Source organism: Megascapheus bottae, chromosome 22, assembly GCF_031878675.1.
Source record: "Megascapheus bottae isolate mThoBot1 chromosome 22, mThoBot2.hap1, whole genome shotgun sequence".
In the NCBI taxonomy this organism is placed as follows: domain Eukaryota; kingdom Metazoa; phylum Chordata; class Mammalia; order Rodentia; family Geomyidae; genus Megascapheus; species Megascapheus bottae.
In genome coordinates this window covers 8,355,170-8,381,510 of record NC_143530.1, presented here as the reverse complement: position 1 = coordinate 8,381,510, position 26,341 = coordinate 8,355,170, and the positions used below count along the sequence as shown (strand labels likewise).

Below are 26,341 nucleotides of genomic sequence, written 5' to 3'. Positions count from 1 at the left end.
GCCCTGTGTTTCCTGCCCTGTCCTATGTGCTCTGCTTCGTCCATCATTCTGTGATGGACAGAATATGAAATGCCCCCACAGGCATGGCGGGGGGGGGTGAGAACCTTTGGTCCTCAGCTGGCTAGGTGATGTAAGAGGCAGCCAAAACGATGCTATAGCTGGACCTACGGATTAACTGTGAAGTCTCTGCATCTGTGTCTGTCTCTGCTGCCGTCACTTTCCAGTCACCTGGGCTTAGGGATTCATGGACAAGCACCTATGGTAAAGAGCAGGCCGCCCCTCAGACAGGCAATGCTACCTTCTCACCATCTTAAAGAGACGGGCAAAAGCTACGGAGCATGCTCCAGGCTTCTAGAATCAAGCAGAGCCCATGGTCAATACGGTTATAACTATGATGTGGGACTGTTTTACCTCTGCGTCTTTTCTCACCCCTCTCCACCCCCAATTCTCCCCGCTTAAGATAAGGCTGATAGCCTTACCCCCTGAATTGGCAGAAAATGTACTGAAGTGCGCTCTTCCCATGGCCTTTTTCTGCCCTTTACCTTATCTCTTCATAGGGCATATTGGGGAGGGGAGTGGCTAGACTTAAGGTGGGGCTCCCTGTTAGGACACTTGAGTCTTAAGGGTGTTTGAATAAGGAGCAGAAAGCCAATTCAACAGACCAGATCAACTTGAATGGGAGGTTGAAGAAGGACCGTGACCTGAGGAGAGTCCAGAGCCGTGGGGCATCCTGGAGCTAGGGTGGAGAGACTTTGGTGGGGTCCTAGGTGGGGCAGGTGAAGAGTTGGGAAGTTGCAAGGAATGTGTCTTGGGAGTTCGTGGTGATGACCTGATATGGAGGAACTCCGTTGTGGGACACCTGAGGGTTGGGGGTGGGGAAGTGAGTTTTCACATTAAGATTCCAGGCTGGAGAATTTCTGGAAGATTGGGGGTGGGGAGGGGAGGTCGTCAGTGGGCCAAGCATGTAGCCACATTGAGTTATGAGAAAAGGGTATATTCCCATCACTCCTGGACTTTGGGTCTGGAATGTAAATTTTTCAGTGGGGCCTAGCTAGAAGAAGTGGGGTACAGGGGGCCTAACTGTGGGAGCTGATCCCGTTCAGCTGCCAGTGCCCCATGAGGAGACCAGCCAGCCTCCACCTCCATGCCCTCTCTGCTTTAAGGTTCTGAAATCAACCTTTCCTTCCTTACATTTTTTTTGTGCAGTGCTGAGGCTTGAACTCAGGACCTAGATGCTGTCCCTGAGCTTCTTTTTGCTCAAGGCTAGTGCTCTACCACTGAGCCACAGCTCCATTCCCGGCTTCTTTTGAGTAGTTAAGTAAGAGTCTCACAGACTTCCATGCGCAGTGGCTTTGGATCTCAAATCTCAGCCTCCTGAGTAGCTAGAGTTACAGGCGTGAGCCACTGGCAGCCCAACCCCTTACATTGTGTACGTCAGGAAAAAGGTCTGAAGGCAGGCCTTGCTCATCCCTCCTCTCGGGAGGCTGTCACCAAAGGAGCCTCCATCACAGGCCCCCAGCCCCCCTGCTGGAGGACAGTGGAGCGCAGAGAAATGGCATCTCGAGATGTGAGAGCAACAGGCACAGAGAAGAATACAAAGAGTAAAACAAACAAGGCGCTTTCCTTGTTCATGTTATTTTACTGCATCCAGAAATCAATCTTGAGAGGTAGGCATTATTGTCTCCTTTCACAAGAAAGGAAAACCAAAGCTCAGAGAGGGTGAGTGACTCACTTGGGGTCACACGGCCATTGTGTCCTTGCTGGTGCCATTCCTGCTTCTCCCATGCTCTCCTCCCCACAGGCACTGCTGTGGGACTCAGGACTACAAGGGCTCTCAAAGGAGCTGGCACAGGGTCCCCGACGGAGGTGGGGTCTTGGGGAGCAACTTTCCCTCGGCCAGGTAAAGATCCCCTAGCTATTCACCAGAGCAATGGCTTTTTACATATTGTTCACTGGACAAAGACAGGTGTGGGTGTGGGTACTTGTGTATGTCTGTGTCCTGGGATGGGCTCTGGCTTGACCCGGGTCAATAGGTGGCTGCCCTCTACTGCCCTCTGCTGGAAGTACACAGCAGTGCAGGTGCCTCCCCCTGATGGCCCAGGTGTACCACCTTCCCCTCTCCCACAACCATGCCCATGACTGCCAAGGTCCCAGATGCATCCCCCTGACCACTGTGTCTGCTGTCCCACCGAGTAACCCCCAACCCAGAGCGGAGGCTAGGGATGTCACACATAGTCCCAGGGGCCTGTCCAGTCCCTGCAGGCTGGGGACGCATGCCTCTGGGAAGGAATCAGCCTCCAGGGGCCTCCTATGCTGGACTCTGGGGCCAGCAGTCCAGACAGCAGAGATCAAGTGAGAGCAAAGAGTTTGGAAAGCAGGGGGCACACTCCACGGACCACTGGACCCCTTCTCCCAGCCCCCACCAGAGCCACTTCCGCATGCCAGGCCCAGCTCTGAGAGGCGCTTGCTTACATCCAACCTTTATGGTTCAGTATCTGAGAATGCACTGGCTGGACGGGGGGTTCTTGTACAGCTGCTGACCCTCCTGTGGCTCCTGTTCTTGGTCACTGTCCAAGCCCTTCGCCCGAAGGATATCCATCCGATCCTCTGGGGCTCATGAGCCCTGACCCCTGTCCCCGAGTGTATCGGAAAGTTCAAAGGGCATCAGGGAAGTTGAGGCCACAATGGCCCCAGCGAGGGGAGAAAGCTTGTGTTTCCTCTGCTCAGGGCCACCCGTGGTTTTCACTCTTCTTTTGACATTCTGGGCCCTCGGAGAGAAGCTTTCCACCCTGTGGCCGCGTGGTCTCAAACTAGGCAAACTTCCACAGGGGCTCTGGGGCTCGGCACGGGTGCAGCCAGGATCGCGTGCCATCGCGGCTCATCCTGTAGCCTACAGAGAGAAGTGAAGAAGGGCTGTGTCCTGCTCACGGGGCCCCGGTGTCCCTGAGCCACCCTAGTTCTTGCCCAGTCATCCCCTAAGAGATAAAGAAGGACCATCCTGGCCTAGCCTAGCCAGCCACCTCTCTGGGTGTTGTCCCCATCCCTGGGGACTCAGTACTGCGGTCCTTAGTAAAGGTTCCCAAAGCTTAACTCTAGGTGGAAAGAAGATGGCGCCACATACTTCCCATGTGCCTCTTCCTCCAGAACCGATAGACCATGGCGAACATCACAGGGGCCGGAAGGAGAGTCAGGACCACCACCAGCACTGTGAGGTACGGCTCCCGTGGCCTGAAGAGGTGAGCGGAAGGGAGAAGGACTGAGCTCCAGGCTCCCCAGCCCAGCCTCTACTTCCCACTAGCAGCATGAGAGGCTGGATCAGAAGCCTAACTACCTCCTCCACTGTACCCCCAACCCCACCAGACTTCCATTTGTAATGGGACGCATCAAGACTCTCGTCTGCAGTAACCATGCCCCCCACCGGCTCTGTTTGCAGGAGAAGCAGCAGTCAGCGTCCACTGCAGGCCTTGCCCTGGGCCCTTCCTCACCAGACACCACAGGGTCTCCTGAGGACCTTCTCCTCTCACGGGCGCCCTCTAGCGCCACCCATGGGAGATGCCCCCTTACCAGTGATGAACCGGACTTGTAGAACTTTCCTGACTCCCTGGCCCGACAGTGGGAGGCCGACTAGATCCAAGGCCGTCCAGTGGCGTTAGAGTCTTGCTGAACACAGGCGTGGCTGGCTTTAAGGGTGATTTGTTGGCTTCTTTCCCTTTCCTGTCCCTCTTCATCACCCAGAGCCTCCGATCAGACATCAATACTTACCTCAGCATCTGTTTCAAACCAGTGTACCCCCAGTTCCTACCTCACCTTTTCCATCTCTCTCTCTATAGATAGATATAGACATAGATATATCTATCTATATCTCTCTATATATTCAGACTCTCCACAAACCCAGCCCTGGCCGTCCACCCCACTGCCTTCTCTGAGGGCCCTTCCAGGCTCCCACCTCCCATTCGATGGAGAAGAAAAAGGGAGGTTCTCCTCCAGGGCCCCCACACCTGGGGAAATGGCTCTCTCAGATACCTGAGGGAGGGCAAGTGGTTGTGGCATATCCCCGTGACAGGGGAACCACGGTTGACATGCCTGGACTTGGTGGAGGTGGATGTGGGCGTGGGGCCAGCAGAGGAGGCTGTAGCATCGCTGGGGGACTCTGTGGTCCAGCTGAGCCCCGGGGCGGTGGCACTGTCGTCGGTCACAGGGGTTGGCCTGGAAGTCTCCAAGGCAGTGGGGGACAAGGTGAGGAGTCCAGTGGCGGAAGGGGCCTCGGAGTCTGAAGTGGACCCTTGACTCAATATGACAAATTCACTGCTGAGGACATTGGCTGGGTGTGTCAGGAGTGGGTCCCTTTCTGTTGTGGAGGCTGAGGGAGCAGAGAGAGAGGAGGGTGGACTGAGTCAGGAGTCTTGGTGGGTGCTGGAGGGAAGGTCCAATTTCTGGGCCTGTTGAACAAGATCCCCAATGTCTCGTTGGTCCTGAAGGTCCGGAGATGAGGACATGACATGGAGGAAATGGGCAAAGGCCTCACATTTCAGAGACCATTGTAAAGAGTAGTAAACCCCCAAGCTCCTGGGGTGACAATACATCTGGCCTGATGCTACCCCCTGATACCAGCCACCCCACCTTCTACCACCCCCTTTCCTCAAGAGGCCTGGCCCTGGGGCAGTGGGGGACAAGCCAGTTGTATGAGTTTCAAGGCCTCTCATAAGGAGGGTCAAGTGTGCTTGGGCCATTAGAGAGAGGCCTTCACCGCGGTGACGAAGCCAGCTCTCCCGAGGTGACATGAGCAATAGCTGAGCAAGCAGAGCCAGACAAGCAGCTGGAATGCTGGAAACGTCCAGCTTTCCTGCCTGGGTTGGCTTCAGAAGGCAGTCCTCAGATCTCAGCCTCCTGAGCAGCTAGGATTACAGGCACTAGTGCCCTGCTAGAGAAAGAACTTTTCACATAATCTGTTCTTTCTTTTTTTGTGTGTGGTACTGAGGACTGAATTTAGCAAGCCTCAGCTTCGCTTCGTAGGTGCTCTGCCCCTTGAGCCACACCACCAATCCTTGTTTTCTTCAGAGCACAATCTGTTACCTGAGGTGACCTGTCTGCAGGTCAACCCTCCCCGCCATCCCGCTCCCCCCCTCCCATGTTGCATCAAGGCCTAGAATCCATTGCCTGCTAGCTACATGCCCTGGGGATAGATCTCATTTTCTTAGGTAGAGGTCTACAATGGATTATTCTTGTTCCAGCTGCTGCTGCTGGCCCAACTGACAGGGAGGACAGACCCCCACCCCTCCCAGGGCCCACAGGTCAGCTCACCCGGAAACACTTCCAGCATGAAGCCTGTAATGGGGTAGAGAGTTCCCTGGGTGTTCCGCATGCACCAGTACCGGCCAGAGTCCTGGTGCCTGAGGTTCCTCATGGTGATGGTGACCACCTTGGCCTGGATGTCGTCCTCCAGCAGGTAGGACGGCCCCTGCACCCATTTCCGGACAAAGCCAGGTTCGCACTTCCTCTTCCTGACCTTGCACCACATCTTGTTCTCCACCCGGTTTTTGCGGTGGTTGTAGGAGCAATTCACAGACAGAGTATCTCCTTCGCGATAACGCACCCACGTGTACAAGCTTTCCACGGAAGAGTAACCTGTGGGGGTGGGGTGGAGAGGACAGGAAGGAGGGGGACAGGGCCTGATCAAGAGATGAAGAAGAGGGCATCCTGAAACACCAAGTTCCAGGCAAAGGGCTTTCATCTCCTGGCCTGGAGAGTGGAACGGAGGAAACAGCCCCACCACATTGAAGTCCATCAATCATGAACCCTATCTACTCTTTCTGAAAGAAAGACTCAGGTCCTGCCTGCCTCAAAGGCAGATGGGAGACTGATACCCAGACACAAAGCCATGTCATTACATCTGGGAATTTCAGAATTTAGGAAAAGAAAAATATAATACTTGAAAAAGTATAGAGTCATTAGTTCCCAAATAGCATTCACAGGGGCTTTCCTTTTTGGTCTTGCTGTGAGTGAATGTGTGTGTGTGTGTGTGTGTGTGTGTGTGTGTGTGTGTGTGTGTGTGTGTGTGTGTGTGTGTATGTGTGTGCAGGTGTGTATACTGGGGATTGAACTCAGGACTTCACATTCTCACTTTGTTTTTCACTCAAGGCTGGCCCTCTACTGCTTGAACCTAACCTCCACTTAGGGCTTTTTAACAGTTAATTGGAGATAAGAGTTTCATAGACTTGTCCACCTGGGTTGGCTTTGAACCAGAATCCTTAGATCTCAGCCTCCTGAGTAGTTAAGATTACAGGTGTGAGCCACCCACACCTGGCTTTGCATGTTTGTGTGTGTGTGTGTGTGTGTGTGTGTGTTGGGGGTGGGGGGATTGCTGGGAATTAAACCCAGGACCTCAAGCACACTAGGCAAGTGCTCCATCGCTGAGCCACGTCTCCAGTCCCTACTTATACTCATGTTTTAAATAATAGCAAGCTGCCTTAGTTAATTCTTGAGGATACTTGAGTTTAAAACATTCTAGGCACACAAAACCCACAGACTAAGCATCCCCAGGGGGCCAGGGATTCCCTAGTGACTCACTTCACTGATGGTATCTGGTCCTCTGTGCCTAGGAGTGAGGTGGGGTCTGTAAGCAGCTGTAATGGCACAGGCTTTAGCTCCCAGCACTGATCGGGCTAAGGCAAGGGGACTGGGGGTTTGGGGCCAGTCTGGGGTATACATAATGAGACTCTGGTTACAGCTGGGCTACTGTAGAAACAAAATCTGGTGAGAAACAGAAGAGGAAGAGGGGGAGGAGGGAACATGGAGGGCGGGCGGGCAGGCAGGTGGGTGGCTGGGAGACTTGGGACAGAGAAAGGGAGAATGCTACAGTCAGAAATTCCACAGCCCCAGACATTCAGTCCAGTTGACTGTAAGAAAACTCACTGGCCAACACTTCTCCTCTAACAAAGCAGGCAGATCCGACCCAACAGGGAGGGATGGGTCACCCCAGGAGAGACACCTCAGGGGGGAGGGGTGCAAGGGTGGAGTGAGCCTGGGAACCTTGTCCGCACACCTACACCTTCTGCCCCTCTCCCTCGCTGTGAGGAGTAACAGGAAGTGGTGAATGGTTGCCTTGGCAACCAGGGAGACAGAAATGGGAGAGGCCCCCTTCAGTGGGAGTCCTGGGAGCCCAAAGCCCTTGGGGGATTGGTCCCTTTCTGGATAGAGGACAGGAACCGGATGTGGCATCAGCATTCCCAGAAAAACTGAGTTCAAAACCCGCACACATGCTACCTACAAAGATTGAGACCAGAACCGGCGAGAACGTTTTCTGCCAGGGCCTTCTTCATAGGCCAAGTGTGGAAGGCCACTTGGGAGAAGATCTGGAGTGGCCCCTGTTCTTGGCACACTGATGAAGCCTAGCCTACATAAAAGGAGCCAAGTCAGAAAGTTCCAGAGCTTTGCCTAGCTGGTGTGGCCTGGTTTTCCATTGCCTGATGCTAGATACTAGGACGGCACGTTTTCCCGGTGTCTACTAAGGACCTACTAAGCTGACCCCACTGCCTCCTCACCCAGCCCACGATTCACAGAATAACTGAACAAGGAAAAGGTGGCCATTCCCTCCCTCCAGCCCTTGTCTCCTCACCTGAGGTGACGTCCTGTAACCACCACAGCAGCAAAAGAAGGCACGTGGGGGCCATGGCTCCATCCAGATGGGGAGTCACGGGCCCAGCGAGGGGCCAGAATACCTGGGGGCTCCAGATGGAGGGCTCCAGCGGCCGAGGCAGGACATGCCACCTGGCTCTACCAGGGAAGGACGATGGGTTCAAAAAGTGAAGTTGCCCATTTAGGGAAGTGTCGGAACGCACTGCTACCAACAGACCGCAGCCCCGAGCCTATCGGAGGGCAGCCGGGCTGCAGTTTCCGCCCTCTTCCCCAGAACTTCAGGCAGGTGTGGCTGGTCCACCCAGTCAGGGTCAGGGGGCCCCCAGAGTTCACAGAGCGTGAGGCTCCCTGCCTCTGCCCTTCCTGATTCTCTCTAGGAAACTGGTCAGCTTACTGGTGCACCTGGAGACCCACCCAGGGGCCTGGTGTAAACCTTCTAGAACCTCTTGCTACAAATTTGGCTGGAATCCAGAGACCCCAGGACAAATTTTCTTAGCCTTAGACATTCCTTCACGAGGAAGGGTTGGAGAACTTCCTCCTTTCCTTCCTTCCTTCCTTCCCACAGGCACGCGTCCATTCATTCATTGAAGAATGCCTCCTTCCTGTTGTCCCCTCCACACCTGGCCATTCACAGCTTCTCACGCCTGTTCACTGCTGCAAATGAGCTCACGTGCATCTTATTTTTGTCGCAGGGTGTGGGGGAGGAGGAAGATGCAAATTATAAGAGTTGGAGCGTGAAGATTAAGTTTGTGGTGGGTTCATGAGTTCTCACTCCCGGGCTGTGTGCCTCTGCTTCTCGCTCCCCTCTGTCTCTGTCTCTGTCTTCTCTTTTTCTCTCCTCTATCCTCCTGTTCTTTGTCTAATATCTCCTTTTATCTCTCTCCTCTCTTCCCTTTCTCTTTCTCACACACTCACAATATGCCTCTCTATCCCTCTCTCTGTCTCTCCTCCTTTCCACTCTCCTCACCCTGCCGATCTCACAGGCTTCCCTTCCCCACCCCCTCCGACCCCAGAGTCCCTTCCTCCCCTCCTCCTGTCCCTGTCTGCCGCCACACAGGCCTGTCCCCCTCAACTTCCTCTCCTCTGCCCTATCTCTGCTCTCCAGCCACCCAACTCCAGTTGAAATGACCCAGCATTCGTCCTAAGACCCCACCCTTCACTCAGTCCCATCAGAAGGATGGGCTTCTGGCACCCAGAGCTGTGTCAGTTCCCTCCCACCACAATGACCCACGGGGGGGGGACCCTGGGACCCATGGCCATGGCCCAGTGTGCTTCTGGCTCTCTCTTCTCCCCCCTAGAGGGGACTGGGTGGGGGAGGGGGAGTCCTCCACCTTCCACAGCCACATTTTAGACTCAGCTGAATCTCTACACCCCAAAACCAAGAAGTCTTAGCTCTGCAGGGCCCCAACTTTTTATCTCTCAGCTCATCTGTGCATTTATCTTTCTTCTTCACACACACACATACACACACACACACACACACACACACACAGAGTCATGCTATGCATGAGGTTAGATGTAGGAATGAGACAACTGTTCTAATTGCAAACTCCTTAGAACATGGAGGCCGAACTGGGTTTTTTTTGTTTTTAATTTCACTTACCTTTCCTTCTTCAGTGATTCTTCCGGAAATCAGTCATCTGGATTCAAGACCAATTCACAAATAATGAGAGCAGGTTTGGGGAGAAAGGAAATCTGGGTTGTGTTAATTTTGCCAAGCAAAATGGAGGACTGGGTTAGGAATGTGGCCTAGTGGTAGAGTGCTTGCCTGGCATGCATGAAGTCCTGGGCTGAGTCCTCAGTACCACATACACAGAAAAAGCCAGAAGTGGTGCTGTGGCTCCAGTGCAGCTCAGGGATAGCGCCTAGGCCAAGTCCAAGCCTCGAGATTGGCAAAATAAATAAAATGGAGGACTGTACACTGTCCTCACGTTTGTGTTCCAGGTGTGGGCGGTGAGGTGTGATGTCCATCGATGCCGACCCTGCGTCAGCTGACCTCACAGGGTCCTGAGTTAATCCTGGAGTAGAGTTCTCGGCCTTCACTGATGTTTCTTTGTCCCTGTGGTCTCCAATCAGTGATAAGCTCTTGCCTTGAGTTATTAAAGATATAAAGCTACTTTTTGAGTTTCACTCAAGAATGGGGACAATAGGGAGAGAGACAGGACCAGGAGAAAGATCAGGACAAACTACCAGATCTTCTTCAACCCTGTGTAACTAAACACGTGCTGGTATGGAAAGTGAGGTGGTAATGGGGTTGAAAGTATAGCTGTGAGCCTAGTTAAGTGTCTGCTCTTCTTACATTCCCACAGCCACCCCCCCCATGTGAGGTCCCTGAGGTCAGCGACTCTCCCTCCCCCACCACACAGGTTGGGCGTGGTAAGGGCAGGGCTCACCTCCCACATGAACTTCATGAGTCTCCTAAGACTCCCCAAGTGTGCCAGGCACTGACTGAGCCACTGTATCAAGTGTGGTCACTGTGATTGTTGTGCTGGCAAGGGTTGTAAGGGCCCAACCCTCCTCCTTCAGAGAGTCACCGGGCTGGCTGGGAGGGAAATTTGGAAGTATAACTATTAAATACATGTACACATTAGGTTTCTGTATACAAAATTACAGCATTGGTTTTTTTCTTTACATTTTTCCTACTTATGCAGTAACGTCTAGTTGACAGCTGGTAAAAATTTCAACCCCCTCTGTTCCGTGTTCACAGTAGCTTTATTTATAATGGCAAAACCAGGGCACAGTCCTGGTGTGCTTCAATTAGTGACTGGATAAGCACATGTTGATGCCTGCACCAGTGAAATACCACGCTCACCGTTTAGGGTGGGTTTGGGGTTTTGTTGTTGTTGTTGTTGTCACCCTTTTTAACAGATAACTTTTGGAATATGACAAACCAATGGAGACTTGGATCCACAACCATGATTGAGATAAGAAGAGTTCCACTGAGCGCCAGGAGTTTGGCCTAGTGGTTAAAGTGCTTGCCTAGCATGCACGAAACTCGGGTTTGATTCCTCGGTACCACTTACATAGAAAAAGGCCGGATGTGGTGCTGAGGCTCAAGTGGTAGAGCTCTAGCCTTGAGAAAGTCCAAGGACAGTGCTCATGCCCTGAGCTTAAGACCAGGACTGGCGGAAGAGAGGGAGAGAGGGAGAGAGGGAGAGAGGGAGAGAGGGAGAGAGATACCACCAGCAAACCCCTTGACATAACTGATATACATTTCTGTAAGTTATTTTCTTTTACCGTATAACAGGCTCTTTTGCAGAGTACAGTGTGAGGGCACTCAGAGAGTGCACAAAAGAGGATATGGCCAAAAAAACCTTCATACTTGTGTACATAAATAGAACAATGAAACTTGTAGGAACTGCTTTTACAAAGGGATGGGAAGATGAGGGGGTGGAGGGAGGGAGTTTGATTGGGATGCATCAGATAGAGGTACAGTAATATCACAATGAAACATACATGCTAATAAAGTTTAAAAAAATACAACCACTGTGGTTTTCAAGTACACATTCAAATTCAGAATTTCCTATAAAATTCATTAGAATGTTTGCCTTGGCAAGGGAGGCAAGTAAAAACAGGAAGTGAGGATAACAAGAGTAAGTTTAAAAAAAAAGACTAAGGTAAAGCAAAAGAGTGGCACACAGATAGTGGATTGCTCTGAGGCAGAAAGTGAGCTTTATAGTAACAAACTTGTATATCTGACCCTACCAAAGAAAGTGACAAAGTGACAAGAAAATGTGGTGGGTGGGGGTCGAGAGGCATTCAGCTGGTTCTTCCTTGTAGATACTCATTCTGAGTGGCCAGGACACAGGTTGTACTGAACATCAAATGTTCTTCTCTACTGACTGTGGCGTGTGTGTGTGTGTGTGTGTGTGTGTGTGTGTGTGCGCGCGCGTGTGCGTGTGTGCGCGTGTGTGCATGTGTGCTGATACTGGAGCTTGAACTCAGGGCCTGGACACTATCCCTGAGTTTTTTTGTTCAAAGCTAGCATTCTACCACTTGGGCTACTCCCCCATTTGGGGGTTTTGGGTGGTTAACAGAATATAATAGTCTTACAGACTTTCCTTCTCTGGGCTAGCTTTGAACCCTGAATTTCATACCTTGGCCTTCTGAGCATCCAGTATTATAGATGTGAGCCTGGCCTAGCCTGTTCTTCTTTTATGGAGGTGATACACTGTTTTGCTCACTAAAATATGTAGTGCTTAATCCCAGAGAATGTATTCTGCTTGTCCTATCTGGCTCTTTTAGGTGGTGGGATTCCCTCCCGCACTGAACAAGCACAATCTGACCCCTGGTGGTCAGATCTTATTAGTTGATGACCATTTGGGAAAGTTCTATGCCACTTAAATGCATCTAGATTTTTCTTTTAACTTCCAAGATTTTCTCCACTTCTGGTCTGCTGATTCAAGCCTTTCCTGATTTCAACATTTTTTATCATTTATTTTTAAGTCATTTTCTTTTTGGAAAAAAATCCTTTCCTTTTCTTGGAGTTCATTTTGATAAATTTTATTTTGTATGATCAGATACACATAGGCATTGTGCCTTTGTGTCCTCTCCTAAGAGAATCTTCCTTTGGTCTCACTGTGTGTGAATGCCTGGAATCCTGAAGAATTAATCATGTCTCAGTGCATTTTAGATCTAGCTTCTGCAATGAGAGAAAACATACACCATTTGTGTCCCCTCACTTCATTGTAAATCATTTTTATCTTATTCTAAGACATTTGGGGTAGGAGAACAGGAAGCTAGGGTACATGTGACCGTTTGGCCCGTTGTTTCACTTTTGTTTTTTGTTTTTTTTCCACCTGACCTATTTTACTTCAGGGAATTGAATTTATGCAAAACCAGACAAGGGTAGGGCTCAATTGTAGTGTAGAGTCAAGAAACAAAACATGGCTGGGAGTTTGGCCTAGTGGTAGAGTGCTTGCCTAGCATGCATGAAGCCCTGGGTTCAATTCCTCGGTACCACATACTCAGAAAAAGCCGAAAGTGTTGCTGTAGTTCAAGTGGCAGAGTGCTAGCCTTGAACAAAAAGTGTGCAAGAACAGTGCCCAGGCCCTGAGTTCAAGCTCCTGGACTGGCAAAAAAAAAAAAAGAAAGAAAGAAAGAGAGAGAGAAAAGAAAGAAAGAAAAAGAGAAAAGAAAAAGAAAGATATTGTAGCACCCTGACACCCAGCTTAAGGCAATGAGAGAGACAGGCAGACAGACCAACAGAGCCTGAGAGAGGGAGGGAGGGAGAGAGAAAGGGAGGGAAGGAATCTGGGAGAGGAGTAGGTATGGAGTTGGGGGAAGGCCCTGACCTTAGCACTGGGAAACAAAGACCCACATGCAGCTAAGTTCCCATGGGCAGACAGCTCGTGGATGGACTGGTAAAGAGTTCTTAATACCAGAATGAGGATCACCACTGCTGAATATGGAGACATGAGTTGTCCTCTACTGCCTTGAGTGTTGGCTTCTCCTGGAAGGGCTGAGGTGTTCCATGATTAGGATTCCATGATTCTCCTGCTCTCCTTCCTCCTTTCATCTGTTTCTAGCACCCCTTCCCTCTCCTTGACCCTCCCCAGCAGGCCTCAGGTTTTCTCCTCCAGTCCTTCCTCCTCAGTCTGGACAAAGCCAAATGATGAAGTCCCTGGGAAAGACTTTCTCTGAGTTCTGAGGAAGCAAAGGTAGTGATTTCATGAAATAATGGGTATTTCCATTATATATTATAAGCTCAACTATGATCGTCTCTGGCTATCAGTTTCCTGATCATCTTCTCTGGGACACAAATGGCCCCAGCGCTGGCTGTCCTCTTCCAGATCAAACCCAGCCTGCTCACCTGGTGGCTCTGAAAACCCAGGAGCACACACAGAGCTGACAGCACCAGGAGTCAATAGTGCACAGAGACCAGGAGCCCTGGGGAAGCCCAGTCAAAGGACAGGGGAGGATTTGAATTCCTGGAGAGGAAGGCAGGACTAGGATATCATCTACTCCTGCATGGCCCTGAGCCAGGCTCCTTCTGGCTGGAACTCATGCATGGAGGGTCCCACCTGGGACAGACTGCGGAAGGGTCAATGGATATTAAGTTGGGAGCAAGGGGACCTTGGGGGTCTCTGGGCCTGAAATGAAACCTCATCGCTGGAAATGTGTTCAATGGCAGAAAGATCAGCTAAGGGAACAGCTAGTGTTCCAGCTCAGGAGGAATTATGAGGAACGGGAACAGAAACGATGACAACATGAGATAGACAGGGCCACCAGGCTAGCCCAGAAGCAGAAGGCTTCAACAAACAAACCAACAAACCAGCACCTATCATCAGAATACCGCTATAATCGTGTTACCTGTCACTGGAATTAAGAGAAAAAAAAAAAAAAAAAAAACCTCAAGATTCTGTGGGTCTCTGTGCTTACTTCGCAAATTTGATCCATTTACATTTACTGGAACTGCTTTTTATGTCAGGAGTTCATTTCTATCTTTGTTTCACCTTTACCACTTGCCACGCCTTTTGTCATGACTGTTCCTACTTTTATTGTCATGATCTTATTGAGAAATACTCAATGACATCTCCATCATAGCAAGTCTAGTGCCGCCCACCCAAGGTCTCTTCTCTACTCCATTCGCTGTCCCAGGCCCAAGATACCATCCCCACCGGCCACAACATCCTGCCACCACACACCCCGTCCTCCCCATCTGAAACGATGCAGCGCGTCCAGCTGTTCCCCCACTTTACCGCCTGACTGGAATCTTTCTAATGGCCCACCTTCTTCAATCTCACTCTACCACAGGGGCAAGTGGCGGAATTGCTCGGAAGCTATGGCACATTCATGCACATACTGGGGCTCCACCCCCTCCCCCAGAGGCTCTGAGCTGGCAGCCTTGCAGGGAGGCCCAGGAATCAGCATTTTTAACAAGTAGACTAGGTGATTCTGAAACATGGTCCAGGTAGACCATGCCTGACAATGCTCTGTTGGCCTCCGTGCTGTGCCTGTGGGGAGGAGCACGGAGTAAGCCAATGTCACCAAGGGCAGGAGACCATAGTTAGAATAGCGATGGAGAAGCTGCCACTGTGAAATGCTGCTTCCTACTTCGCTTTCCATCCTGCAAGGCTCTCAGTGCTACAAGATTGTGTAATGGACGCGTGTCATCTTTTGGCTCAGTGTGGGGACAGTCCCCAATGTATGAGTCTCACTGCAATGCAACTTTCTCCCCCTGTTAAGTACCAGGGCAGGTTTCCCTCCCCTCTATGCAGCCTACGTGTGCCCTGTGAGCAGAGGCCTCATTGGTCCAGGATGAAGGATCTGGGGAAATGACATGGCTTACCCCGAGGCCATTAAACATTAAAATAGAATGGTGGTCCGAAAAGCGACATCACCCAATCATCTCCCATCTCCTGATACAACCTCAGCTGTGGCCTGTGCCTGCCCGGTTGATATGCTCCAATCCTAGCCCAAACTTCTATAATTCCTCCAATACAGGAAAGCCCGCTCTCAGCATCTCCAGTCTTCTCTAGTACTTCTGAGGCACTTGTTATTGAGGAAGTGAGGAGGCCAGGCCCAGAAAATTCACGGAGTCACCCAAGATACATGCAAAGCTGAGATTCAAACACATCATCTGACTCCAAGGCCTGCGTAATTAACCACGCAAAACTACTAGGTCAGCCGAAGTCCACCACAAACAATGCTGAAACTGAGTTATCGAGGAGTGTTAAGCAATAATGATGGTTGACTTGGGGAAAATCTAGGCAGGGTGCTGCAGCACTCTGAGGCTGGGAACAAGGCTTCAGGACAAGACAATGGAGCGGGTACCTGAGCCTGGACATGGCCTCTAGTTGGTTAGAGGCATGGGGGAGAGGGACAGAGCTGTCTCTGAACTTGCTCTTTTCCCACACTCTCACATCCTCTCCTGCTGACCACTGGCTAATCCCAACCAATGGACAAAGTTAGTGAGATGGTACCTCAAAACTAAAATACAAACACAACAACAAGGGTCGTGACTTAAGTGGTAAAATACTTGCCTAACACTTGAGAGGCCCTGGGTTCAATTCCCACTACTCAAAGATAGGTAGGTAGGTGGGTAGGTACGTAGATAGGTGGGTGGATGGATGGATAGATGGATGGACAGACAGACAAATGGAAGGATCATAACACCCTAAATCTATGGTAAGAAAGAGCTTTGGGTTTCATTCCACCAGTAAATGGTGACTCACGTGGCCCTGCTCTGGTCATACCTGTACCTTCATGGATATTTTCAGGATGGAGAGATGGGATGTGCACAGTACATGGGATACTGATCGTCAGTCCCTCCTCTGGTACCACCTCACCACCTCCTCTTTCTCAATTTCCCAGGTGGTGATGCCCTCTTTAACCTGGCTTCCCTTCCCCAGTTATGTCACCCTCCTAACCCTTCACCTGGAGTCTGGGATGCTTTATAAGTGGGAAAACTACATGGCCCAAAGGAAGGAGAGAAGAAACGTCAGCTGTGTGTGCAGAGCCCCGTGACCCCCTCCCCCATAAGAGAGTGATGGCAGAAACCACCGCATTCCATCTTTATTTCACGCCAACCTATGGGAGGCATAAAGGGCCAGGGCAGGCTGTGGGCTGCATCGTCTCTTCCCAGGGAGGCAAAGCACACACCCAAGATGACCCAAGGGCAGAAGGCAGGGCCAGGAAGGGGGAAAATCTGGGCTTTAGGCATTACATATAATCACAATCCATGCACTGACTCTTCCCCTTTCCCTCCTTCCCAACTTCTCTTCCACACATCTGGCTGGTGGATGTGGCTGGAGGTCAGAAATCACTGCATGGCTTCATGAGTCTAAAATCCAAAGAACCTCTGTGTGACCACAAACAGGATAGTGGAGACCAGGCTCTTACAGAGGAGACCACAGGTCATGAGAATGATGAAGGTAGACACAGGGACCCTGGAGGAAAAAGGAGACTGAATGGCCGCTCCTGGCAGTGACCCATGCTGCAGTGTCTATAAAATGTCTTCACCTTTTCCCTCACAGGACTGAAGCCCATATAAACACAGACGCGAACACCATGCCTCGCTCCACATTGATCTGATGTTGAATAAAACAAGGAGAGTGATCTTGGCAAAAAGGCAGCCTTGCTGAAAGCCACCTGCTCGTAATGTCACCATACCCTCCCTCCTGAGGCACCAAGTCTGCTCCCACCCCCACCCTTCTCTCCCACAGCTTCTGAGCACACAGACTGGGAAACAGACCGAGGCCTGGACCATACCTGATCCCCGTTGTCACATCCGTGATGTTGACCCCGGGGCCAGGAGAAGGGACCACAGCAGGTGACTTGGTTACAGGCTGGGTTATAGGTCTGGGCCTGGTAAAGATGGTGCTCGGGTTCCTTGTGGTACTAAAGGTGGGATTCATGGACAGGGTCCGAGAATTCTTGCCAGAAGCAGGAGTAGCTGAAGCATCTGCAAGAAGACATACTGGATGAATCAGAGGGAGGGAGGGAGGGAGGGAGGGAAGGAAGGACAGGTGGGTGGATGGATGAGTGGATGGAAACATAGATAATAGATGGATGGGTGGATGAATGGGTGGGTAGATAGATGGATGGGTAGGTAGATTTGGTAGATAAATAGATAATAAATAGAGAAAGTAAAATGAACATGGCCATTCAAGAAGCAAAATTTAGCCAGGTGCCAGTGGCTCATGCCTATTATCCTAGCTACTCGGGAAGCTGAGATCTGAGGACTATGGTTCAAAGCCAGCTCGGGAAAGAAAAGTTCCTATGAAACTCTTATCTCCAATCAACCATTCAAAAATCCCCAAGTGGAGCTGCGGCTAGAGTAGTAGAGCCTTGAACACAAAGAGACTCAGGGACAGTGCCTCGGCCCTGAGTTCAAGCCTCACAACTGGCCAAAAGAAGGAGGAGGAGGAGGAGGAGGAGGAGGAGGAGGAGGAGGAGGAGGAGGAGGAGGAAGAAAATTTTTCTTCTGCTAAAATCAAACAAATAGTGTGAGGTGACCCTACGTCAGAGACAGAAAACAGGCAAAGAGAGTAAAAAGGAGATGAACAAAGGAATTTTCAGGTCATTGGTGTTATTGGAAATGCACCTGTCTGCTATTCTTCTGCCCCCACCTTCTCTGAGAACAAGCCCAGACCCTACCTTACCCCATGGACTCTGCCCTACAGGTACACGCTGCATTCCTATGTTCCACCTGCACCTTGTGTTAGGCTTAGAGTTCTGCAAGTGCTCAGAACTTGATTGCGGGCCCTTTTCCAACACCTTCCCTAACTCATCCAGTATCAGTGGCTGCTGGGCTCTTCTTCAGGGACTGGTAGATGAATGGAGGAGACAGGAAAACCGCCTAGGCTTGACTATGGAGCCTGAAGAGTTGCTCCCCACAAACTCAGGTCACCTGAGGTCAGGCTGCGGGGACTCGGAGCCCTTGCCCCTCCCTCCGCTGCCCACCTCCTTGGTGGTCACTCACCCTTGGTCACCAGCAGGCGGATAGGGTGGAGGAGGGGGATGGGGCTGGCGGGCGGCCTGTAGATGACACACCGGTACAGTCCAGAGTCCTCCACTCGCAGGTCGGTCATCTGGACAGTGAACATGCCATCCAGGGGGTTGTCACTCAGTATGGTCCTCCCCACGTGGACCACACTCGGCCTTCCCATTGGCCTCTCTGTGACCGCCAGTGTCTGCACCTCCCCTCCGTCCCGCAGCCTCTGCCAGGCCTTCTGGCTGTCGGCGTAGAGTCTGACGTTGGCCGGGCAGCCCACCTCCAGGTCCTGCCCCTCTGTGCGGAAGAACTTTCCCTCATCTTCGGCTCCAAGTACTGGAAGCAGGAAAAGAGAGTGAGGCTCCCCACCAGAGACAGAGCCTGGGGTGCTGGGTGAGGGTGGGGCCAGGAGAGGCTGGGGTATAATGGTGGTTTGGGGGTGGGAGAGGCATGTGTCGTGGTCTTCTACCAGCAGAGGGAGTCTCTCCAGGAAGCTGGAAGACCAGAACCCAAGTCAGGGCAAAGAGATGGGCGCTGAGTGAAAAAGCCAAGCGAGAGCATGAGGGGTGAAAAAGCCAAGCGAGAGCATGAGGCCCTGAGTTCAAGCTGCAGCACCTGACACCAAACAACCAGACAAAAGGCACCAGAGACTCACACCTGTAACCCCAGCTACTCAGGTGGCTAAGAGCTGAAGATCACAGTTCAAAGCCAGCCAGGGCAGAAAACTTCATGAAACTCTCATCTTTGGTTAACCACCAAAAAGCCAGTAGTGAAGCTATGGCTCAAGTAGTAGAGTACTTGCCTGAAGCCCCGAGATCAAGACCCAGGGCTGGCAGAAAAATCAAAGACGCAGGGTGGGGAGCTCCTGAGGTCCCAAACAGAGGTCTTCCAGCCCACACCTCCTGCTCGCTTACCTGAGACCAGGAGCGTCCACAGCAGCCCCCAGGGCCTGGCCTTCCACATCTTTCCCTTTCACCGGCCCCAGCGGCCACTGCTGGCTCCTGGGCCGGCTCCGAGGCCCCCACCCCTGCCCCTGCCCCAAGGCTCCGGAAAGTTAGTTGCACAACAGGATGAGAAGCAGCTCCCAGAAGGCTCTGTGGCCATCACTGTTCACTGTCCCCCAACATCAACACAGGAATCTGGGGAGCAAGGGGTTCTAGCCTCATGTAAGCCCGGCTGGACCTCAATTTCCTCTTCCCTGGGACTAGTGAGGGTTTTGAAAGAGGCATCATAAGATATCGGTGAGAATAACTGCCTTCGTTCATTCACAGGGTGAGTGCGCCTTATTCCTTCCCTGACCAAAGCTTACTCACCACCCGACATTGACACCCTTTCCAGCCCTACAGTCACGCCAGTTCCTCAATGTGGCTGTGGCACTTCCTTCTCAGGTCAACTTCCTGGGGTCAAGGGAGCACAGCCTGCTCCGTAAGTCCCGAGGGCCCCACCTCTCACATGGACCAGGCCAATGTGTAACTGTCCTAACATGACCTCCTGGGATAGCTGTCTGCTTGACCCCCCTCCCATTTTTTGTGGGTCATGGGGCTTGAACTTGGCCTGGGCATTGTCCCTGAGCTCTTCAGTTCAAAGCTACCGCCCTACCCTTGAGCCAAGCCCCACTTCCCATTTTCGAGAGGCTAACTGGAGATAAGAGTCTCAGGTCCTTTTGTGTCCCGGCTGGCTTTGAGCCTTGATCCTCAGATCTCAGCCTCCTGAGTAGCTGGGATTACAGGCGTGAGCCACTGAGCCTGGCTGGTGTCTGCTTGCTTTGAACCTACCAACTGCAACTCCCTGTGGGGAGCCAGCACCATTGCTCACACCTGTAATCCTAGCCTCTCAGGAGACTGAGGATCACAGTTCAAAGCCAACCCCAGGCAGAAACATCCTTGAGACTCTTCTCTCCAATGAGCCACCAGAAAACTGGAAGTGGTGATGTGGCTCAAAGTGGTAGAATGCTAGCCTTGACCAATAGAACTCAGAGGAAGGGCCCCGGCCCTGAGTTCAAGCCCCACAATTGGGGGAAAAACATTTAGGGACAGCACCCTAGCCCACAGTTCAAGCCCCATGACCCACCAATAAAATAAAATACTTGTTGGCTGAAGAATCAATCAGGAAGTTCTTCTTGCCTAGGGAGCCCTGACTGTGTGTGATAATAAAATCTTTGAAAGTTTGCTTTTAAAACTCAAGAGTAAGGCAGCGGCTTTAAAACCAGAAAGGACGGCCAGGGAAGCTGAGACTGGTCATAAAACCCACCACGGGCCATTGGATAGAAACCGCAAAATGCATATATTCTTGTCAAATACACGCCTGTTACATCTTTTTGCTCTCATCATAGACAATAACGCACTGGTTTTGTTTATGTTTGTATTGGAAGTACAGCCATTTATGCAGCTTATCTTTAGTCTACAGTTGGCAGTTTCTTCATTTAGCAATTTGTTTTCTTACCTTTCACCTATGTGACCTGGAGTGAATGTTCAATTTCTCTCTCTCTCTTTTTAAAAAAGAGAAAGATTTCAGGTTCTTTCAACTGAAAAGTCTTTAGGTTACCTTTATAAATCAGGACAATTTAATGAAGCATAAAATGATTGAATCATAATATTTTCTCCATTCTTGAGAGAAGATAATTTGTTGTCTGCTAGCATTCTGGTGAAGAAGCAGAGAATCTAAATCAATAAGATTTTTTTAAGTCCTACAGAGAAATAATTTCCACTCTGCTCTGGGGGTTTTCCTTTTCTTTCTTTGTAAGGAGGCTACCAGACATATAGAAGCAGCTCAGCCTTATGTGGCAACTCCCTGAATACTTTCCTGGAGCTGGCACAAGACAGAAATGACCTTCTGGTGGTAGTACTGGTGGTGGTGCTGAGGTTTGAACTTAGGGCTTCACCCTTGCTAAGCAAACTCACTACGACCAACCCACATCTCCAGTCCCTTTTTGCACTGGATTTCTTTGAAATAGAGTATGGTATCCTGCCCAGGTGTTCCACCTGCACCATAGTCCTCCTGTTTCACTTTCCATGCTAGCTGGGATACCAGACACGTGGCATCACACTCAGCTTCTTCCCTGCACATGGAGGATTGCTCTGCCTCAGCTGACCTTGAACTCTGGCCTGGGCACTGTCCCTGGGCTTCTTTTGCTCAAGGCTAGCACTCTACTCAGAAAAGGCTGGAAGTGGTGCTGTGGCTTAAGTAGTAGCTTATTGGAGATGAGTCTCACAGACTTTCCTGCCTGAGCTGGCTTTTGAACCTCGATCCTCAGATCAGCCTGCTGAGTAGCTAGGATTACTGGCTCAACATTCATCTGTTTCACTTTAAACAAACATTTTCTTCTATTATGTCTTAAAAGTCTTTGCTTTATTTCTTGGTTTTTCTGGCCTTTTTTTATTCCCTTGTTTTTCTAGCCTGTCTTTCAAAAATACCTCTTATCCATTTGCTATCTGATTCTCATTATTTTGTGGATTATTTCTCCTTTACAAGGATAAAGAGGAAGCAAGCTGGCCAGAGCAGCTCCTGTTTGTCCTGTGGCGGGCAAAGAAACCAGAGGCCCAGAGGGCAGGAAGAGAGTGGATTGTGGGGAAGATTCTGGAGATCTGGGTTTGATCTCACGCTGCATTTTGATAGAATATATTTCAGAAAACCTCTTAAATGATTAAGGATTACTGGAGTCTTTTCACACAGACACAATATCAAGGCCATCACCTCTTTTGTTGCTAATTGCTACTAAATTAAGACCATGTCACAACAATTCATTAAAACTGTTCTAAGTTTTTACTTTTTTTTTTTTTTTGCCAGTCCTGGGCTTGAGCTCAGGGCCTGAGCACTGTCCTTGGACTTTCTCAAGGCTAGAGCTCTACCACTTGAGCCTCAGAACCACTTCCGGCTTTTTTCTATGTATGTGGTACTGAGGAATCGAACCCGGGTCTTTATGCATGCTAGGCAAGCACTCTACCACTAGGTCAAACTCCTGGCCCTAAATTTTTACTTTTATATTAAGATTTTGCTTACCATTGAAAGGCATATTGCCTTCCTGTCTGGAATGGAACTGTTAACATTCAAGTTACAATATACACAAGAGTGGTTTTCAATTCTCATAGTTTAAAACAAAGCAGATTCCTTAGGCCAGGTGCTGGTGGCTCATACCTGTAATCCTTGCTTCTCAGGAAAGCTGAGGCCTGAGGATCAAGGTTCAAAGCCAGCCGGAGTAGGAAAATGTCTGTGAGACTCTCCTCTCCAGTTAACCAAAAGTCTATAGTTGAATTGTAGCTCCAGGGTAGGGTGCTAGCCTGGAGCAAAACCCAGGGATAGCTCCCAGGCCCTGAGTTCAAGCCCCAGAACCAGCACCACACACACACACACACACACACACACACACACACACACACACACACTCCTTGTCAGAAGAGCCATAGGAAATTTTTCCTATATATCTGACATTCTCCCTGGACAACCCATCGGTGTAAGAAAGTGAAGGCAAGCAGAGGTGCAAAGCAAAGGCTCTGGGGTCTGTAACTGTTAACCACTGGGCCCCCTACATCCTATTCCAGTGTCAACAGGTCCCCTGCCTCCAGGCACCCAGTAGAGCCCAGGCCTCTGGTCTGTTTGACTGCGAGCAGGGGGACAGGGGGGACTTCCCAGCTCTGACCCCAACCCCAGGCCTCTGTTCCTGGTCTGACTTCCTGTCCCAGCTTTCCTAATGGTGAGACTACATGGGCTATCTCAGGAACTAACTCGAGGCCTAATCTCTTTCCTGCTAGCCTCAGCCTCCACTCAGACAACCTGGGCACCCCACAACTAAGGGACCAGTGGATGGGAGGGGGGAGCAGGTTCCAGGGCTGTGACTAGCATTGCTGAGCCAGAGCGCCTGGGCCTGATGGAAAGACCAGAACCTGAAGAAAGGATCCAGGCAGGGATCCCACATGTGTGGGGCAGACAGGGCCACCTGAGCTCCACAAAGGAGCCAAGGCGTCCTCCTACCTCCACTCACTCTGAAGGTTCCATGACGTCGGGTAATCTGGGTGTCCAGAGCAGTTTGGATTCCAAGGTGCAGAGTCTTCCCCTCTGCAACCCTGGTTCTCTACTTCCTCCTTCCTGTTCTCACTTCCTTGCTGGACCATCTAGGAACCAGGCTCCACACAGGTTGGGAGGGTGGGGGGGTGTAGAAGCAGCCTGGGTCTCAGGCACACCTAGCTCAGTTTGTGGCTTGTGGTCAGAGCGTTCACCATCTCAGGGAAACGTGGCCATGAGCAGAGTGGTCAGGTTACTGAGGAACTATTATTTGTGCCAGTACTGGGGCTTGAACTAAGGGCCTGAAGCTCTGCCCTGAAGCTTTCCCACTCAAGGCTGGCACTCTACCATTTGAGCCACAGCTCCACTTCTGGTTTTCTAGTGGTCCTAAGAGTCTCTCTTGCCCTGACTGGCTTTGAACCACAATCCTTAGACCTCAGCTACCTGAGTGACGAGGGTTACTGGTGTGAACCACAGATGCCTGTATTTACTTTCTTTTTCAACCAACAATTTTCAAGCCTTTGCAAGTGTAGCTGGACTTGCTATGGTGAGGACTCCTCACTCGTTCCCCTCAACTAACCTCTCCTCCTGTCCTGTCATGTCCATCCTTTGAGAACACAGCCCCATCCTCTTCCCTCTTTGCAGTATCTTTGTCCACATAATCTCAGCACCAGGCTAAAGCAGGTAGATCTCAAGTTCAAGGGCGGCCTGAGCTACATAGCAAGATTCTACCTCAGGGGGGAAAAAAAAAAGAATCGTATACTGTAAAATTCCCTTTCTGTAATATTCTTGTAGTGACAACATTGTAGGGATAACAGACCTTTCTGAACTGTCTGGATTTCCCATGAGACTACAATTATTTAAAGTTGACAGGGGATGGAAAGGGTCACCTCAGTTGTTTGGGCTGTAAAACATGAAAGTGATCAATAATTACTTGCAGATGTTTGCATAGTTCTACGTTCTTATTGCCCCAAGATAAATGGGGACAACCTGGAGGAGCCATTTTGCATCTCCGTTCTCCATGATGAACACCTGAGCCCACTGCTCTGCACTGAGGAAGGAGGAACACCCCCTGCTTCTCTGGCTCCTAGGAGAAGAGAACACAGGGTAGCTTCTCATTAAATGCTTCTCATTAAATCTTAGTGCTATATGCACACAGTTCTGAGGAGTTCTGCAGCCAGACCTTTCCAGAACTTTCAAGTCTCCCTCCCAGGACACCTGCTTGGCCCTTCTGGGAAGGAATCTGCCTTCAAGGGAAAAATGCTTCCCCCCCCCTTCCCTCCCCCCCCTCACCCGTTTCTGGGAAGGAGACTCGTGGGTGCAGTACCAGGCTCGACCAGGAGGGCGCAGCAGAGGATGGAAAATGGCTCTTCCACGCTATGGCAACACCTGCAGGCTACGGGAAGGGCTGTGCCTAGCTAGGCCTTTCCCCAGCCTGGCTGCTGCAGGTGCCCGTTTCCAAGTGCCTGATCAAGGGAAGCCCCTGTGCACCGAAGGGGTGGGCCGACCATGCCACCTGAGGCTGCAGCCCCTTCCCCACTCTGAGTGCAGGGAAGCACCTTGCGCCACACCTGGCACCCGGCAGGTGATCAGTAAGCCTGTCCTTGCGCCCCCTGCCGCCCCTAGCGCAGGTCTGCACCGGGGACTCGAGCGCGGCTGTAGTATCCCCGATGGCCACGAGGGGTCGGTGTGGGGCCGCAGTGAGAGCGGGAGCGCAGGGAGCCTGAGCTCACCTTCCTGGCCGGAGAACGCAGAGCCAAAGCAACAAGTGCGGCCGGGATGCGGCGAGTGGCCACGCCGGGCATCCTCACACCAGGAGGCCCACGGCCCAGACTCTGGTTTAGAGATTCCAGCGAGTGCCCCACGCCCTTCCAAGGAGCCCCCGGCTCTCCGGAAGTCTGCACCCTCGCCCCCCACGGTCCTTCTGCCCGAGGTGAACGGATGGAGGCACCCGGATTGTGTCCTGTAGCTCCTACATTTGGTAGGAATTAACTTAGATGTGTCTTGGATTCATCTACAGAACGCGGAGACTGCGGCGGGGGCCTGGCCGTGACGAGCTCAGATGCCCTCCGGTGCTCCTGGTTTGTGTCCGCCCGGCCTTGGGGCATGGCTGGGCCCCGCCCTGGGCCTAGGCTACGGCTCAGCTCTGCGCCCCCGCTCCCGGCCCGGTCTTGGGGCTGGGAGCTGCTCCCCAGAAGGGGCGATCGCCCTCGAGTGCCCCCCCCATCATCCACCCGGCAAGGCAGGAGGCCTGGGCCCCTCTCTCCCTCTCGTCCTCCCCACTCCACCCCTCCGGTCCACTCCCCCTCGACCCCCGGGGTTGACCGGGAGTGAGAACGGGATGGCCCGGGACGCGGACGCGCCCGCTCCGGCCTCCGGGCAGCAGCCTGCGGTTCTCCGGACGCGGCCGGGGTTTGTGGGCGGCACTCAGGCGGCGCCGGGCGGGGAGGGCGCGGAGGGCGCGGAGGGCGCGCGGGACGGCGGGACGGCGGGCTGAGACGGAGCCGTTCCGGCCCCCGAGCGACCAGTGTGCGAGCGCACGTGCTGCGGGCGTGTGCGCGGGGCTTCTCACTCACACAAAGAGCACTTCGACTGGGGACCGGAGGAGGAGAGGGGGCAGGAGGAGGAGAGAGGAGGGAGGGAGGAGGAAAGGATGAGGGTTCGGTCTCTGGATCTGGGGCGCGGGCGGGGAGGAGGAAGAGGCGGGCGGCTCCGTGCGGGAACTTTTCTCCCTCCCCGCCCGCCCGCTCCGCCCGCCTCTCAGGGCGGCCTCCGGGGACGCTCCCATCCTTTCTCCTTGCCTCCTTGATTTATGCCGCCGAGTGGAACGACCTTCTCTGACCTCATTTTCATGTCGGCGCGAGCTCTCCCGGAGCCCGCCACGCACCTTCGGCGGGCGGCTGGGGAGACGCGCGCACCCGCGCACACACCCGCGCGCGCGCCCCGCCAGCCCGCGCCCCAGGCCGGCCCGCGCCCCGCCTGCCCGCTCCTCCTCCCGAAGCCTGGGCCGCGTGGGCCTCCACTCCCAGCACACTTGGTGGAGTGGGGCCCGCACGGGTTCCTCCCTGCACCCCACTCGCCCTCGCGCTCACAGCCACTTTATTAAAAGGGAAGGAGAGGTCGGCCTCGCCTGGCGCCCCGCCGCGGTCCTCACAGCCGGGAACCCCAGCCGCTGGGGAGGCTGAGATCTCAGGGCCGGGACTCGAAGCCAGCCCGGGCAGGGAGGTCCCACTAACCACCAAAAAACCCCGTGGGGGGGGGAGTGGGGCC

General features: G+C 52.2%; 2 protein-coding genes across 4 annotated transcripts; both read right to left on the bottom strand.

The window, feature by feature from the left end:
• Positions 1–1,619: 1,619 nt before the first annotated feature.
• LOC150047705 (trem-like transcript 2 protein) lies at positions 1,620–8,405 on the bottom strand. Of its 2 annotated transcripts, none has more exons than XM_090355697.1 (5): positions 7,616–8,405; positions 5,302–5,625; positions 4,024–4,360; positions 3,122–3,228; positions 1,620–2,890 (listed from the first exon to the last, which is right to left on the bottom strand). In XM_090355697.1, exons 1-5 carry the CDS (start codon positions 7,668–7,670, stop codon positions 2,811–2,813), a joined length of 903 nt encoding a protein of 300 aa, XP_090211823.1. In that variant the 5' UTR covers positions 7,671–8,405; the 3' UTR covers positions 1,620–2,810. The 2 variants fall into 2 exon arrangements, with proteins under 2 accessions (XP_090211823.1, XP_090211824.1); XM_090355698.1 differs by lacking the exon at positions 7,616–8,405 and adding an exon at positions 7,268–7,585.
• Positions 8,406–16,145: 7,740 nt separating this feature from the next.
• Trem1 (triggering receptor expressed on myeloid cells 1) lies at positions 16,146–24,166 on the bottom strand. 2 transcript variants are annotated; one of them, XM_090355308.1, is made up of 4 exons: positions 24,006–24,166; positions 18,062–18,409; positions 16,849–17,041; positions 16,146–16,526 (listed from the first exon to the last, which is right to left on the bottom strand). In XM_090355308.1, the coding sequence occupies exons 1-4, from the start codon at positions 24,019–24,021 to the stop codon at positions 16,421–16,423; spliced, it is 663 nt and encodes a 220-aa protein (XP_090211434.1). In that variant the 5' UTR covers positions 24,022–24,166; the 3' UTR covers positions 16,146–16,420. The 2 variants fall into 2 exon arrangements, with proteins under 2 accessions (XP_090211434.1, XP_090211433.1); XM_090355307.1 differs by lacking the exon at positions 24,006–24,166 and adding an exon at positions 18,988–19,088.
• Between the last annotated feature and the right edge of the window lie 2,175 nt (positions 24,167–26,341).